The 17,002-nt window shown below is 45.0% G+C and overlaps 1 protein-coding gene across 4 annotated transcripts in view; it reads left to right on the top strand.

Moving 5' to 3' along the window:
- LOC129832401 (signal-induced proliferation-associated 1-like protein 3) overlaps window positions 1–15,931 on the top strand; it is a 95,515-nt gene extending 79,584 nt beyond the window's left edge. For 2 of the 4 annotated variants that reach the window (XM_055896427.1, XM_055896428.1), the window contains 11 exons: window positions 2,815–2,991; window positions 5,317–5,441; window positions 7,134–7,249; window positions 7,354–7,808; window positions 8,677–8,910; window positions 10,268–10,430; window positions 12,135–12,318; window positions 12,512–12,667; window positions 13,041–13,155; window positions 13,751–13,832; window positions 14,250–15,931. In XM_055896427.1, coding sequence (XP_055752402.1) covers window positions 2,815–2,991; window positions 5,317–5,441; window positions 7,134–7,249; window positions 7,354–7,808; window positions 8,677–8,910; window positions 10,268–10,430; window positions 12,135–12,318; window positions 12,512–12,667; window positions 13,041–13,155; window positions 13,751–13,832; window positions 14,250–14,393 — 1,951 coding nt within the window. In that variant the 3' untranslated portion in view covers window positions 14,394–15,931. The remainder of the gene's footprint in view (window positions 1–2,814; window positions 2,992–5,316; window positions 5,442–7,133; window positions 7,250–7,353; window positions 7,809–8,676; window positions 8,911–10,267; window positions 10,431–12,134; window positions 12,319–12,511; window positions 12,668–13,040; window positions 13,156–13,750; window positions 13,833–14,249) is intronic. The other 2 variants (XM_055896430.1, XM_055896429.1) reach the window with 2 other exon arrangements.
- Window positions 15,932–17,002: the final 1,071 nt, after the last annotated feature.

The following is a 17,002-nucleotide window of genomic DNA, read 5'->3' as shown; positions in this document are numbered from 1 at the left end:
GCACTACCCTCTGTTGTGCCTTGCGGTCGGAAGCCGAGCAGTTGCCAAACCAGGAAGTGATGCAACCAGTCAGGATGCTCTCGATTGGTGCAGCTGTAGAACATTTTGAGGATCTGAGGACCCAATCTTTTCAGTATCCTGAGGGGGAATAGGCTTTGTCGTGCCCTCTTCACGACTGTCTTGGTGTGCTTGGACCATGTTAGTTTGTTGGTGATGTGGACACCAAGGAACTTGAAGCTCTCAACCTGCTCCACTGCAGCCCCGTCGATGACAATGGTGGCGTGCTCGGTCCTATTTTTCCTGTAGCCCACAATCATATCTACAATCGACTCCATGCACGCTGTCTGCCATCTGCCTGTTATATTGAAACCAAGATTCACCCATGAAGAGCACACTTCTCTAGCATGCCGAAGGTGAGCATTTGACCACTGAAGTCAGTTAGGACGCCGAACGGCAGTCAGGTTTGTGCAGAAATTCTTTGGTTGTGCAAACCCACAGTTTCAGTGGCTGGTCTCAGACGATCCCAAAGGTGAAGAAGCCAGATGTGGAGGTCCTGGGCTGGCATGGTTACAAGTGTTCTGCGATTGTGTCGGTTGGACGTACTGCCAAATTCTCAAAAATGACGTTAGAGGCAGCTTATGGTAGAGAATTTAACATTCAATTTTCTGAACGGCTCTGGTGGACATTCCAGCAGTCAGCATGCCAATTGCACGCTGTCTCAAAACTTGACAAATCTGTGGCATTGTGTGACAAAGCTACATATTTTAGAGTGGCCTTTTTTTTTGTACCCAGCACAAGGTGCACCTGTGTAATGAGCTTGCTATTTAATATTTAATCAGCTTCTTGATATGCCACACCTGTCAGGCTGATGGATTATCTTGGCAAAGGAGAAATTCTCACTAACAGGGATGTAAAGAAATGTGTGCCATTTTTTGGGGTTGAGAAATAAGCTTTTCGTGCGTATGGAAAATGTCTGGGATCTTATTTCAGCTCATGAAACATGGGACCAACACTTTACATGTTGTGTTTATATTTTTGTTCAGTATAGAAACCAAATATTCCACAAATGACTTTGTAATTTTCATGACAAGTATTCGTATCAAGATTGTTACATATTCGTTTCTAGGGCACAACATAGGCCCAATATAGGCTGTTTCTCAATTTTCTGAGAAATGTTCTCTGTTTCTCTTATTTTCTGGTGCTACTAAATTTCCTTTAATGCTCCTAACTTTTTGAAGTTGGGAGCACCAGTGCTACCAATTAAAAAATGTTAATTTAGAGACCTGCCTTAGCGTATATTATGCTCAACAATATATTTAAAAATGTCTTCTACTTTCATTCATTAATGTAAATGTGTTTATTGAAATCAATATAGTACTCTTTACAGTGCACATAGTAAAGCTTCGTATGACACCAAGTTTTGCTAATTTTGCTTTGTAGCACTTACAGATTCAACTTTAGGGAGTAATTATGGAGACCTGGGTAAGGCAAAATGTCATAAATATGCCAGCTTTGATCAAATATTTCTAAATTATACTTTTAGATACTTTTGTAAATATAGTGTATGACATTTGTATGTGGACGCCCCTTCAAATTAGTAGATTCGGCTACATGGCACACAGCCATATAATCTCCATAGACAAATATTGGCAGTAGAAGGGCCTAACTGAAGAGCTCAGTGACTTTCAACGTGGCACCGTCATAGGAGGCCACCTTTCCAACAAGTCAGTTTGTCAAATGTCTGCCCTGCTAGAGCTGACCCGGTCAACTGTAAGTGCTGTTATTGTGAAGTGGAAACGTCTAGGAGCAACAACGCAAAAGAGGTAGGCCACACAAGCTCACAGAACAGGACCGCCGAATGCTGAAGCGCATAAAAATCGTCTGTCCTCGGTTGCAACACTTCCAAACTTCCTCTAGAAGCAGTGTCATCACTAACTGTTTCCATGGCCGAGCAGCCGCACACAAGCCTAAGATCACCATGCGCAATGCCAAGCATCGTCTGGAGTGGTGTAAATCTCGCCGCCATTGGACTCAGTGGAAACGCGTTCTCTGGAGTGATGAATCACGCTTCACCATCTGGCAGTCCGATGGACAAATCTGGGTTTGGTGGATGCCATCACAACGCTACCTGCCCCAATGCATAGTGCCAACTGTAAGGTTTGGTGGAGGAGGAATAATGGTCTGTGGCTGTTTTTCATGGTTCGGGCTAAGTCTCTTTGTTACAGTGAAGGGAAATCTTAACGCTACAGCATACAATGACATTTGAGACGATTCTGTTCTTCGAACTTTGTGGCAACAGTTTGGGGAAGGCCCTTTCCTGTTTCAGCATGACAATGCCCCCGTGCACAAAGTTTGTTCTATACAGAAATGGTTTGACGAGATTGGTGTGGAAGAACTTGACTGACCTGCACAGAGCCCTGACCTCAACCCCATCGAACACCTTTGGGATGAATTGGAACACCGACTGCGAGTCAGGCCTAATCGCCCAGCATCCGTGCCTGAACTCACTAATGCTCTTGTGGCTGAATGGAAGCAAGTCCCTGCAGAAATGTAACAACATTTAGTGGAAAACCTTCCCAGAAGCGTGGAGGCTGTTATAGCGGCAAAAGGGGGATCAACTCCATGATTTTGGAATGACATTTTCAACGAGCAGGTGTCCACATACTTTTGGTGGATCAGGATCAGGTCTCCTCTATCCATATAACCATATAAATAATGATCTAAAAGTTCAAACTGATCATAGATCAGCACTCATACTCAACGACGCTTTATGAATATAAACACTGACTTTAAACTCCGCTGTCCCCTCTGCAGGCCGGTGAGTTTCCCTGAGAACCACTACTGCCTGTCGCCAGCGGGGGGTGACAGAGTGCTGCCCTACAGGAACCCCTCAGCCAGCTTCTCCTCCCCCTCTGGCCTGGGAGGCATGGTGGTCCTGGGCGGCCCCGTACTCAGCGGGACCTTCATACGCTACAAACCCTCACCTGACAGGTCAGTCAACAGTGTGTGTGTGTTAGTGTCTTTGTGTGGTGGGTGGATTAGTGTCTTTGTGTGTGTATCTCTGGGGTTGTCTCTGACTGGCTCTGTGGTTGTCTCTGTGTGCATTGAGGTATCATTGAGGTCTCCATTTGTTTGTATTGGAGGAGAATGTCACTCCTTCCTGTTCCCTTGCATTTCCTTTGCATGATACTTGACAGGCTTTTGGCGGTTGTTTCTAGGAGTGGTAGCTAATTTGCTGCAGACCTTTGACTGATTTGACTGTTGATCTTCTGTCAGTGAGACCTGTACGAACACACTCTTGGATTAAGACCCCATTGTGTAGTTTTACCTGTGTGTCTGGTGATTAGTTACATCCTGCCCAACCAGAGAAACATGTTTGAAATAAGCGCCACCGGGGAACATAGCAAAAACAGAATCTGGGAAATGCTCTTAAACCTAATTGTGTGTGTTAGGGCTTGTTGGGGGGGGGGGGGGGGGGTGTTGTCGGTAGTTGCACTTGATTCAGAAGTCCTGTAAACTTGGTGTTCACATTTTCAACCATTTAATTTTTCTGAAAATACAAACTCCGCCTACCCGGTGGACCGGGAGATATGTGGCTAAATCGAGTGCCCCTACTACGCTGGCCAATCGAATAGCTCAGATTACCGTGCCTACAGAGCTTCCACGACCCTGGCTACAGAAGAGTTTGATACAAGCCTACGTAATATTTTATAACTATTAAAACCATGAACACAGACTTTCAAGGAATACAGCAAAGAGCTGCCGTTTTTAAAGAGTGAATTCATGTTAAAGGTTTTATTCAGCACTGTCAACTGTTTTTAATCAACACTAAAACATGAAACGTGCTTCTCCGTACAGCCGCTGGTGATGCAGCTGGAATGAATGAGTATCCAAGTGTATCGTTAGCCCTGCGTTTGCATTATTATTAGCAGCTCGTCGTGTCTTTTAATATCAAGGAATATTTCACTTTCTCTGGTCATAGGAACAACATGAATTTGTGGATCAAATCAAAATAAAATGTTATTTGTCACATACACGTGTTTAGCAGAGGTTATTGCGAGTGTAGAGAAATGCTTGTAACAACATGATGCCGTGCGACTCGACTTTAGCCATCAGGTGGAAGACTGTGTCTGAGAATAACAATATTGTCAGGCTAGGCATATAGCCAATATGCTGCAATAATGTGTTAGGCCTACTGCCCAAACCTCATTCCTACAGAACTGTTTTTATTAGGTTAATGTTACATTTTTTAAGTCATCTTTTTTTTTCATCTGAGTGGTAGACTTTGGCTTGCTTTTTTACTTCGAATGTGATCTTGACTCAGGAAAGGTTGGTGACCACTGTCTTAGAGTGATGGACTGTGCCATCCCTATGGCCTCCGCAATGGATTAGTCCACTGAGACAGGCGCGAATCAGACCGGTGTTTTGTGCACCGTAGGGGGAAAAATATAGTGATTTGCGACTGCTCGACTAAAGAAATCTCAATGGACAAACATCCTTACGACCAAACAATGGACCGGTCGACTAAATGGAGTCAGCCCGTGTATGTGTGTTTGTGTACACTTTTTTTTGTCTGCCTAAATCTGAGTCTGTGTAACCTGTGTGAGAGTTAGGGCTGGGCAGTATGGCCAAAATATCATATCCCAATATTTTTAACCAGGCTTGTGTGGTATACCATATATAGGGGAAGCCAGTCACATGGTATGTTTATTTACAAAGAGCACGGTGTAGAAAACATGGCGATCTACAGTTGAGAAGCACAAGAGTGGTGATCAAGTTCCACTTGAAATTCACTACTAATGTTTGCCAGCTATAAATATCTTATAAATTAACTATTTAAGATGTGCCAAATACATTTTCTCCAGTTCAGGGCTCCAGCTATGCATTTGATTTGCTAGCTATAAAGTTAAGGGGCTAGCTTGCAATATCAAGCTTCTTGATTGCAGCACAGACAATCAATCTCCTTCTGGATCAAGTGTGAGTAGCCTTTTGAGATAGTTCTACAACTTTATGACCTGGGTTGTCTGTTCTTGCATTTAGCTTATGTTCGCTAGTACTTTGTTAGCATTTGTTAGCATGTAAAAATATTTGCAGGAGGATAGGGAGAGAAGGCTCAAGTGGAAACGGAGTAAACTAAAAAAACAGAAACTGGCGTTTTACATTTAACAAACCAAACATTGAAATACCGTTGCAGAAGGTAAAGTAAAAACCCAAACCAGTCCATGCATCAAAACTGGTATATAGTATGGTATTACGCCCAGTCCTAGTGTTTGCGTGTGTGTGTAACCTCCCTGTTCCTCTTTTATATCTGTATAGGTACGGTTCAGCCCAGCGTCCCCTGCTGGCCTACGAACCTCATCTCAGTCTGGACATCACCTCTAGTGGAGAGTCCTCCTCGGGCTTCACCAGCCAGGACAGCACTATGGAGCGCTGCAAGACAGGTACACAAACACATATATGTAGACAAACATACAGAACACACACACGTATCTATTCATTTTTTAACTTTAAGTGGCTAGCTTGCTTTGTGGATGACGCAAGTAATTTTTCCAACAATTGTTTATCGACAGATTATTTCACTTATAATTCACTGTACCACAATTCCAGTGGGTCAGAAGTTTACATACACTAAGTTAACTGTGCCTTTAAACAGCTTGGAAAATTCCAGAAAATTATGTCATGGCTTTAGAAGCTTCTTATAGGCTAATTGACATCATTTGAGTCAATTGGAGGTGTACCTGTGGATGTATGTCAAGGCCTACCTTCAAACTCAGTGCCTCTGCTTGACATCATGGGAAAACCAAAAGAAATCAGTCAAGACCTCCACAAGTCTGGTTCATCCTTGGGAGCAATTTCCAAACACCTGAAGGTACCACGTTCATCTGTACAAACAATAGTACGCAAGTATAAACACCATGGGACCACGCAGCCGTCATACCGCTCAGGAAGGAGATGCTTTCTGTCTCCTAGAGATGAACGTACTTTGGTGTGAAAAGTGCAAATCAATCCCAGAACAACAGCAAAGGACCTTGTGAAGATGATGGAGGAAACAGGTACAAAAGTATCTATATCCACAGTCAAAATGAGTCCTATATCGACATAACCTGAAAGGCCGCTCAGCATGGAAGAAGCCACTGCTCCAAAACCGCCATAAAAAGGACGCTTGCAAGCCGAAGAACACCATCCCAACCGCGAAGCACAGGGGTGGCAGCATCATGTTGTGGGGGTACTTTGCTGCAGGGGAACTGGTGCCCATCTCAAAATAGACGGCATCATGAGGCAGGAAAATTATGTGGATATATTGAAGCAACATCTCAAGACATCAGTCAGGAAGTTAAAGCTTGGTCGCAAATAGGTCTTCCAAATGGAGTGGTCATCACAAAGCCCTGACCTCAAACCTATAGAAAATTTGTGGGCAGAACTGAAAAAGCGTGTGCGAGCAAGGAGGCCTACAAACCTGAGTCAGTTACACCAGCTCTGTCAGGAGGAATGGGCCAAAATTCACCCAACTTATTGTGGGAAGCTTGTGGAAGGTTACCCGAAACGTTTGACCCAAGTTAAACAATTTCAAGGCAATGCTACCAAATATTGAGTGTATGTAAACTTCTGACCCACTGGGAATGTGACGAAAGAAATAAAAGCTGAAATAAATCATTCTCTCCACTATTATTCTGACATTTCACATTCTTAAAATAAAGTGGTGATTCTAACTGACCTAAGACAGGTAATTTTTGACTTGGATTAAATGTCAGGAATTGAGAAAAACTTGAGTTTAAATGTATTTGGCTAAGGTGTATGTGAACCTCCGACTTCAACTGTACATATGCATACACACACACAGAAATAGAGAGTCAGGATTAAAGAGAGTCCATTGGAGAGGGTCTAAATCGAATTGAGTTAGGCATCAGAAAAGAGGCTTAAATACTGACTACCCCAATACAGTGACCACACACACACACACACACACACACACACACACACACACACACACACACACACACACACACACACACACACACACACACACACACACAGTGAACACGTAAAACATAACACTGGCCTACATACCACACCTGTCACTACATTAAACCTGTGATGGGTAATGTGTAAGTGTGTGTGTGTTCTCTGCCCAGAGCCCCTATGGCATGTCCCAGCGTCATCGTCTCGGGGGCCAGGAGGAGGAGGGGGGCAGAGGAGACCCACCCGACAGGACGTCCCAGGGAAAGACTCCCCCAACAGACACTCAAAGGTCAGATATAACTGTCCGCTTTAATTTAGAGACATTTTCTGCCCGTTGCTTTTCTGTGTATCTACCGTCTCTTTCTCTCTCTCACCTCATCCCGCTCTCTGTAGGGTGAGACCCAGTACTCCAGCCACTCCAGCAGTAACACACTCTCCAGTAACGCGTCCAGCAGCCACAGTGACGAGCGCTGGTTCGACGGGGCCGGGGGGGAGAGAGGAGGCCCGGGGGGGTCCGGGGGTTGCCTAGGCGACCTGGCTGAACCTGACCCCGATCCCCTCAGTAAGGGCGGATCCAGCGACAGCGGCATCGACGCCCCCACCCTCTACAACACCAAGCCCGGCGGTCGCCACGGAAACCAGTCCAGCCAATCACAGAAGCCCCTGCACTGTTCAGCGACCTATAATAGCGGGCTGCAGGACGTCTCTGGGGTGAGGGGCGACGGAGTCGAGGAGCGGAGACTAGAGTCGTCACCTGTATTACCTGCCAATCAGAACAAAGGATACCGCACGCGTACCTTCCCTCCTCCTGGATCCAACGTGGAGAAGCCAGACTCATTTAAACCCAGGTACAAGAGAGACACACTGCTTATACACTCCAATTCAGGTTAGCTTTTAGTAGTGATAAGTGAGTGGAAGTGGGGAGGACAAAGAACTGTATGTTTTGTCCAACACAGGCATCCCACCCCTCATACTGAACGTACCGAAACACATCAGTGTGTAATCCTTATGGGGGGGGGGGGGGGGCATGTATGGGCCAGATGTACCACCCTTGCCCTACATACACATAGGCCAACATATTTAGAGTTCAGATACTCTTAGAGGGGGATTAAAGGATTGGGGGTTTAGACCCCCAGTTCCATCAGTTCATACCCAGTCACTTCAGGGGAACAGGACAGCACACTGGCACTCTGACACACAGAGGCACCCATCACACGGTGGGACACAGCAAATAACGTACGGGTATGTAGTCTAAACTGTGGTACAGGAGCTTAGGAAATGGGGGATAGAGACGTGCGAGTGTTAAGATGGATGGGTGGGTTGGATGGACATGTTGCAGATGAATGGTTGCTCGAGTGGATGGTTTGCTGGATGTATGTCCAGAGAAAGCCATGATAGCTGTTCAGGGAATATTCACAGATGTTGCTGCTGGTTGCTTGGTAGGTTGGTTAAAGTGGCTTTTGGTGGAAATGGGTCAGGAGGAAAAGGGGATTTGAGATGTGAATTCCACCAGCAGCTGTTCTGCCATGACGTGTGGTTTGTTGTGTCTGTTATGTATCTCACCCTGAATGGATCCATCAACTCAAGCACATCTCTAGACCTGTGCATCATTTATATTGACTTTGTTATGCATGTAGACGGCTAGATAGATCGATTCATGGATTTGAGCGTGTGTTTCTCTGTACGTTAATGCTGTGCGTCTGTGTGTCGTCACAGGGCCTGCTATACACCCCAGGGTTACAAGACCCCTGCAGCAGAGAAATCACGGCCGGTCCGAGCCGCCACAGTCACGCCTAACTCTGCTCTAATCAGCTCCACCCCTCTCTCCAGCTCCGCCCCCAAGGCCTTATACAGCAAGAGCAGACTGGGCGGCTGGCAACCAGACGACAACGCCCCCTCCCGTTCAAACACACCCACTACCTACAGCTCTGACAGTAACAGCAGCAAGAAGTAAGTGTGTGTATGTGTGGGTATACACTACTGTTCAAAAGTTTAGGGTCGTTTATGTCCATTAAAATAACATCAAATTGATTAGAAATACAGTGTAGACATTGTTAATGTTGTAAATGACTATTGTAGCTGGAAACTGCAGTTTTTTTTAATGGAATATCTACATAGACGTACGGAGGCCCATTATCAGCAACCATCACTCCTGTGTTCCAATGGCACGTTGTGTTAGCTAATCCAAGTTTATCATTATAAAAGGCTAATTGATCATTAGAAAACCCTTTTGCAATTATGTTAGCACAGCTGAAAACTGGCCTTCTTTAGACTACTTGAGTATCTGCAGCATCAGAATTTGTGGGTTCGATTACAGGCTCAAAATGGCCAGAAACAAAGTACTTTCTTCTGAAACTCGTCAGTTTTCTCATGTTCTGAGAAATGAAAGCTATTCCATGCGAGAAATTTCCAAGAAACTGAAGATCTCATACAACACTCCCTTCACAGAACAGCGCAAACTGGCTTTAACCAGAATAGAAAGAGGAGTGGAAGGCCCCGGTGCACAACTGAGAAAGAGGACAAGTACATTAAAGTGTCTAGTTTGAGAAACAGACGCCTCACAAGTTCTCAACTGGCAACTTCTTTAAATAGTACCCGCAAAACACCAGTCTCAACGTCAACTGTGAAGAGGCGACTCCGGGATGCTGGCCTTCTAGGCAAGAGCATGGAATAGCCTTCATTTCTCAGAACAAGAATACTGATGAGATTCAGAAGAAAGTGCTTTGTTTCTGGCCATTTTGAGCCTGTAATCGAACCCACATGCTGGTGCTCCAGATACTCAGCTAGTCTAAAGAAGGCCAGTTTTAGTGCTTCTTTAATCAGAACAACAGTTTTCAGCTGTGCTAACATAATTGCAAAAGGGTTTTATAATGATCAATTAGCCTTTTAAAATGATAAACTTGGATTAGCTAACACAACGTGCCATTGGAACAAAGGAGTGATGGTTGCTGATAATGGGTCTCTGTAAGCCTATGTAGATATTCCATAAAAATCAGCCATTTCCTGCTACAATAGTAATTTACAACATTAACAATGTCTACACTGTATTTCTGATCAATTTGATGTTATTTTAAAGGACAAAAAAATTGATTTTCTTTCAAAAACAAGGACATTTCCAAGTGACCCCAAACTTTTGTGTGTGTGTGTGTGTGTGCATTGAGATGCACTGGTCTACCGTGGCACCAGTGTGCTACACTACCAACCCAAAAGTCAAGCATCACGCCACTGTGTTAAGCCATGCTCAGTGGGATAAATTGTGTTACTGTATTTAACCTACAGTATATTCCTGCTGTGCGTGTGTGTTCAGACAGGTGGAAGTGAATTCTAAGAACGTGTTCGGACAGCCCCGTCTTCGAGCATCGCTAAGGGACCTGCGGTCTCCACGGAGATCCCACAAGAGCACCGTCGAGGACGACCTGAAGAAACTCATCATCATGGACAACCCTGGAGAGATGCCACAAAGAGACACGGTGAGAGACACACACAGTACATACAGAACCAGTCAAAAGTTTGGACACACCTACTTATTCAAGGGTTTTTCTTTATTTTCTACTATTTTTTACATTGTTGAATAATAGTGAAGACATCAAAACTATGAAATAACACATATGAAATCATGTAGTAACCAACATTTTATATTTTAGATTCTTCAAAGTAGCTACCCTTTGCCTTGTTGACAGATTTGCACACTCTTGGCATTCTCTCAACCACCGTCATGAGGAATGCTTTTCCAACAGTCTTGAAGGAGTTCCCACATATGCTGAGCACTCGTTGGCTGCTTTTCCTTCACTCTGCGGTCCAACTCATCCCAAACCATCTCAATTGGGTTGATGTCGGGTGATTGTGGAGGCCAGGTCATCTGATGCAGCACTCCATCTCTCTCCTTCTTGCTCAAATAGCCCTTACACAGCCTGGAGGTGTGTTGGGTCATTGTCCTGTTGAAAAACAAATGATATTCACACTAAGCGCAAACCAGATGGGATGGTGTATTGCTGCAGAATGCTGTGGTAGCCATGATGGTTAAGTGTGCCTTGAATTCTAAATAAACCACTGACAGTCACCAGCAAAGCACCATCACACCTCCTCCTCCATGCTTCACGGTGGGAACCACACTTGCGGAGATCATCCGTTCACCTACTTTGCGTCTCACAAAGACACGGCTGTTCGAACCAAAAATCTCAAATTTGGACTCATCAAACCAAAGGGCGTATTTCCACCGGTCTAATGTCCATTGCTCGTGTCTCTTGTCCCAAACAAGTCTCTTCTTCTTGTTGGTGTCCTTTAGTAATGGTTTCTTTGCAACAATTTGACCATGAAGGCCTAATTCACTTCACGCAGTCTCCTCTGAACAGTTGATGTTGAGATGTGTCTGTTACTTGAACTCTGAAGCATTTATTTGGGCTGCAATTTCTGAGGCTGGCAACTCTAATGAACTTATCCTCTGCAGCAGAGGTAGCTCTGGGTCTTCCATTCCTGTGGCGGTCCTCATGAGAGCCACTTTCATCATAGCGCTTGATGGTTTGCGACTGCACTTGAAGAAACTTCTGAAGTTCTTGAAATATTCCGGATTGACTGACCTTCATGTCTTAAAGTAATGATGGACTGTCGTTTCTCTTTGCTTATTTGAGCTGTTACTGCCATAATATGGACTTGGTATTTTACCAAATAGGGCTATATTCTGTATACCACCCCTACCTTGTCTGATTGGCTCAAACACATTAAGAAGGAAAGAAATTCCACAAATTAACTTTTAAGAAGGCACACCTGTTAATTGAAATGCATTGCAGGTGACTACCTCATGAAGCTGGTTGAGAGAATGCCAAGAGTGTGCAAAGCTGTCAAGGCAAAGGGTGGCTACTTTGAAGAATCTCAAATATAAAATATATTTTGATTTGTTTAACACTTTTTTTGGTTACTACATGATTCCATATGTGTTATTTCATAGTTTTGATGTCTTTCAGTGTGTAGAATAAATGTAGAAAATAGTCAAATAAAGAAAAACCCTTGAATGAATAGGTGTTTCCAAACTTTTGACTGGTACTGTACATACACGTATACACCCACACATATACACCCACAACACACTATTTCACACATACACACCCCAAACCTTACCACTTGCTCACACACAAACATACCACCCCACGACTAACCTCCCTCCCTTCTCTTTTCAGTCTCCTCGACACACTCTTCAGCGCACGTTCTCAGACGAGTCTCTGTGCAGCGGGCGCAGGGATGCCAGCTATGCCAACTCTGCCCCCCTGTTTGACCAGGGCACTCCCAGCGATCTGCTGTTCACCTGCACCCTGCCCACCCGGCGCCATGCACACTCTGCCAACCACATGCCCAACAAGAAGGGTGAGTGGGGCACAGCTTGAAGTCATTACCTTCTCACTTCATTGTATCCGTACATTAATTATGGTTTATCAAGTAGGCACAAGGGTCAGTTATAGTTTAAGAAGCAACGTTTATCATGTGACATCATCATGAATGCTAATCTGCTTAAGACTACTTAATTTGACCTCCTTGCCCCCCCCTCCTGCCTGGCCAGTCCCTCTGTCTGCGTCGGAGCTGTCTCTGACAGAGGTGAGGGATAAGGTTCCCCCGCTGAGGAGGCTGGACCCGGGGCTCATGCCCCTGCCTGACACTGCCTGTGGCCTGGAGTGGGCCAGCCTGGTCAACGCTGCCAAGGCCTACGAGGGTGAGTGTGAGTATTCTGTGTGTGTTCAGATATTTGCGAGAGAGATTTTGTTTGTGTACATACATGCTGAGAGAGAGAGTGTCTCACTTCAGTTCCTGACACCTGGGTCCCTCTGGTCTCCTGCCACCATAAAGCTTCTCACAGCAGCTCCAGCAGGCACAAACACATACGGTCCCTATTGACACATGATCCTGGGCCTCAATTACTGCCCTAGCCCAGCTAAGCTGCTCCTGGCTGGGCTTGATTGTGTGAAATGTAGACCTTGGAGACCTTGTGAAGATAGATAGATGAAGGGGGAAGCAGATTTTGTAGATTGGTAGCTGATTGTGAATGGGAAAATGCAGCATTGTAACAGTGTGTCTCTGTGTGTGTTTTACAGTGCAAAGGGCAGTGTCGCTCTTCTCGCTCAGTGAGCCTTCAGACATGCGGCCGATCAACAGTCCAATCCAGTTCCAAACAGCTCAGACTCCACGCACTACCCCCACCTTCAGCGGGTAAGTCTCTGACACACACACACTAAGCATTAATTCACAAATATTCACACACAAGACACAAACTCGCACACCCAAGATTCACGCACAAGCTCGATCCATACACTGCCATGGACGCACAATGTTAAGTTCACGGCAGTTGATTAGGAATGTTTCGTCTGTTTGACACGGACACTCCAAATCCTAAACCCAAAATTTGAGTGTATAAAAGCACTGCCTACACTTGGATTTCCCATTTCCCTTTTGTCAAGGTTAGGTCAACCTCACCTGTCACATGTAGAAACCACCATCCCGTGGTTAGCTGTGGTAGTTACACATGGATCAAACAAGTTACCAAGGATCTCTGAACACCTTCTGTAGTAAACAAACAGTGGAGTGTTTGAGTTACAGCAGTCCGGCCGGTCAGCTTGTGCTGTCACAGGGCGTAACTACAACCTATCACTGAAACGACCTCTTGTTTACCGAACGAACCCACTGCGCCGTACGGTCCTGATGACCTCTGTTGTGTTCTGTTGAACACACCTTGTTAAAACCTGTCTGCCCTACCTGCTACGTAACCCAGGTGACAGTGTGAGTTACTGTCTCTGTGTGTTTTCAGGGATGAGGTACCCAACGCCCTCTCGGGGCGGCTGTACAGCCTAGAGGTGATGCTGAAGCGGCTCAACACTGACCTGGAGAAGGTATCGTTTACACTAGAGAGACATTTAGTCTCAATGCTAATTTATATGTCTGTACCGCTGACGCAGGTAAGAACTGAGACTGATAATAAATCAACTCTTCCTTCTCTGTCTCTCGCTCTCTCGCTCCCTTTCTCTCGCTCCCTCTCTCTCTTCTCTATGTCTCTCTCCTCTCTCTCTCTCTCTCTCTCGCTCCCTTTCTCTCGCTCCCTCGCTCCTCTCTGTCTCTCACTCTCTCGCTCCCTTTCTCTCGCTCCCTCTCTCGCTCTCTCGCTCCCTTTCTCTCGCTCCCTCTCTCCTCTCTCTCTCTTGCTCCCTCTCTCTCTTCTCTATGTCGCTCTCGCTCTCGCTCTCGCTCTCTCTCTCTCTCTCTCTCGCCCTCTGTCTGTCCCCCACCTTCCCTCCCTCTCTGTCCCTCAGGAGAAGAAGGACAAAGTGCACCTGTTGGCTGAGATGGCTAACCTGCGGCAGAATAACCAGCGGCTGCAGGAAGAGAGCCACTCGGCCAGCGAGCAGCTCCGCAAGTTCAGCATGCTCTTCACCGACACCCCGCAGAGGAAGTGAGCTCACACCGGACACAGGAAGTGACCTCGGAGAGGGCGTGCACAAGCATTCGCAAAGAGGACGTGTGACCTAAGCCAGAGAACGATGGAGAGGGGGGGTAGGATTAACGTGATTTAGTGGAAACGCTGCCACAGCGAGTTTCATGCTGTTGGGATTGAGTGGGGAATAGATTTGTTAGTGAGTCTGGTTAGGTACTGTGGAATACATGGGCAGTAGAAAATAGAACGAATGCAAGTAAGTTAGGGTGTAACATTATGTACAAGAAAATGTGTAGCTTTTAAGCATAAGAGAGGGAAAGAACCCCCAGACCCCCCCCCCCTACATTCTTACGTTCTATCCTTCACCTGCTGCTTCTGTCACATTCCAACCACACTATCTCCCTCCGGCCTCCCCTAGAGGGGTGGGGTGGTAGGGGAGAAGAGGAGCACTACCCCTCCACCACTCTGACCTGCTTTTGGGGAGAGAGACCTGCCGTTACGCCCGCCACCCTCTCTGTGGTGCACCTCCTACCCCAGAATCCCTGCCTCGCTCTGGGCTGGACGGACACAGGGGCTACAGAGAACCAATGGATCCCCCTTGGCTCACCTGAAACCGAATTGCCTAGACAGAAGAGCCTGCAAGTAGACACGCCTATATTTTTAAAACTCCAACACTGCACAAGCCGTCTCCCGCAGGCTGTGCACCCAGAGTGAATCCCTCTCTGTCCCTGCTTGTAGGTTTTTATTTTTTGTAACTGAGGTCTTACACACTCCTGCGTCAGAGCAGAGCCAATAAAGAGGAGAGATTTTATTGAACTGTAGAACACAAAGATCACACGGTGAGGCCTAATACTGTTCCTGAAGCGAATCAGCCAAAAAAAAAAAAAAAAAGACTCCAACTCCCAGAATGCTCTGGGAGACGTGTGTTATAAAAGAAATGGTACTGTAGTTTTGCCTGTGTGATTCAACATATAGCTTGAACACATGTCTATTGTACTGATATAACTGACTTAAAGAGGTGGGTGTGTAACACGTGAAGGTGTGTAGGGTACAGCAAATACTCCCACAATGCATTATCGCACAAAATAGAGAGCTCTGGCGATGTTATTTTTTACCCTTCGTTGAGTGTGTGATAGGCTGACACAGGGCATTTCAGTTACGAGCAAGCTGTAATATGACAAGTTACGCCAGTGATATGAGACGAGCCTTCTCGTTCAGTTTATGAAACAGAATATAGTGTCATAAACTCAATGATAGTATCTCAATGTACATTTAAAGGTATTTACAAATATCTTAAGCAGTATGTTTTACAATTTGTAGAATTACCGTATTTCGTGGTTTGTGTTTTGGGTACAAACTGCTAGTACACACCTGTGTGCATTTAGAAAAGACTCGTAGAAATGATCTCTTAAACACTGTAGCCGTGTGTGTGTGTGTGTGTGTGCGCGCGCTAGAATGAAGGGGTATTATACATTCATTTAGCTAATAGACAGTCCTAGTGTCTGCAGAATCAAACTCAACAATTTATACACAACTGTGAGACCTTGCTAAATTACTTAAAACTTAGCTTGGGGAGGTGGGTCTGTGTGAAACTTGTGGCCATTTTGTAAAAATGTCCATCTGACAGGAATACACTAAAATAAATCAACACAAATACACTATATTCTCACTAGCTTGGTTATATTCTTTACAGAAAGTATTTTTCTTATAGATTTGTGTCTTGGTGTCCATTGTTTGTTATGAATGTGGGATAAATGGAGGGGAGCATGGAGCTGGAAAAACCAATGGTGGGGGTTCCAATTCTCGTTTGGGCCACATCCATTCACAAAAATGATAAAGGAGCATATTACTATTTTCGTTCCAGTAAACGTAAGCCCCTAGCACAGTTAAGTACCATTTCATCATGGACCCCCTTTTCAGGAACCTTCTGCCCTGCCTAAACTGGAATCCTTTCTTCCCCTCACTACTCTCAGGACCTTTCAGACACCCCCTTTAAAAACTGTACTATGTATTTATTGTTTTGTGTGTGTGTACCTGAACGGTGTAAACCCTTTTGTGGTTGGATCAGTGGACATTCACACGCATGTAGCACACAAACATACAAAACACACTACTCAACACTGCCCCCCCCTCCCCCACTCTTTCAAAAACATCTGTACATTATTGAGAGACATTCCATTTAGATAAGAGCAACATATATACAGACATCTGTCTCCATTTCTCTTCATCTCACCATCTCTGCTGCCCATCCTCCTCCAGCCAGTTAAATCATCTCATCTTGAGCAACTGAAACAACCCTACACACTCATGTTATCACTGAAGCTCAGCAAATGTGCTGTGATGTTATCTTCAATGTCTTAATCTTTATTTTGTTTATTTGTGTGTGGAGGGGTACGGGTGTTTTTAAGCATTTAGTTTTGATATATTTGATTTTAAGCAAACTGCAGTTATACATGTTGAACATTGCTCAGTGCGTTAATGTTGCACGTGCACAAATCAGAAATGGTAATACCGAAACTTGGTAAATTGATCAATTATATGTTTTTTTTTTTTTTTTTTTAGATGTTTAATATTTGTATAATTTATTTTTGGCCACTTTTGCAACCTGAAAAAGACAAAATAGTGAAATGA

The sequence above is a fragment of the Salvelinus fontinalis genome, chromosome 33 (assembly GCF_029448725.1).
Source record: "Salvelinus fontinalis isolate EN_2023a chromosome 33, ASM2944872v1, whole genome shotgun sequence".
Taxonomy (NCBI): Eukaryota; Metazoa; Chordata; class Actinopteri; order Salmoniformes; family Salmonidae; genus Salvelinus; species Salvelinus fontinalis.
This window is presented reverse-complemented; position numbering and strand designations above follow the sequence as displayed.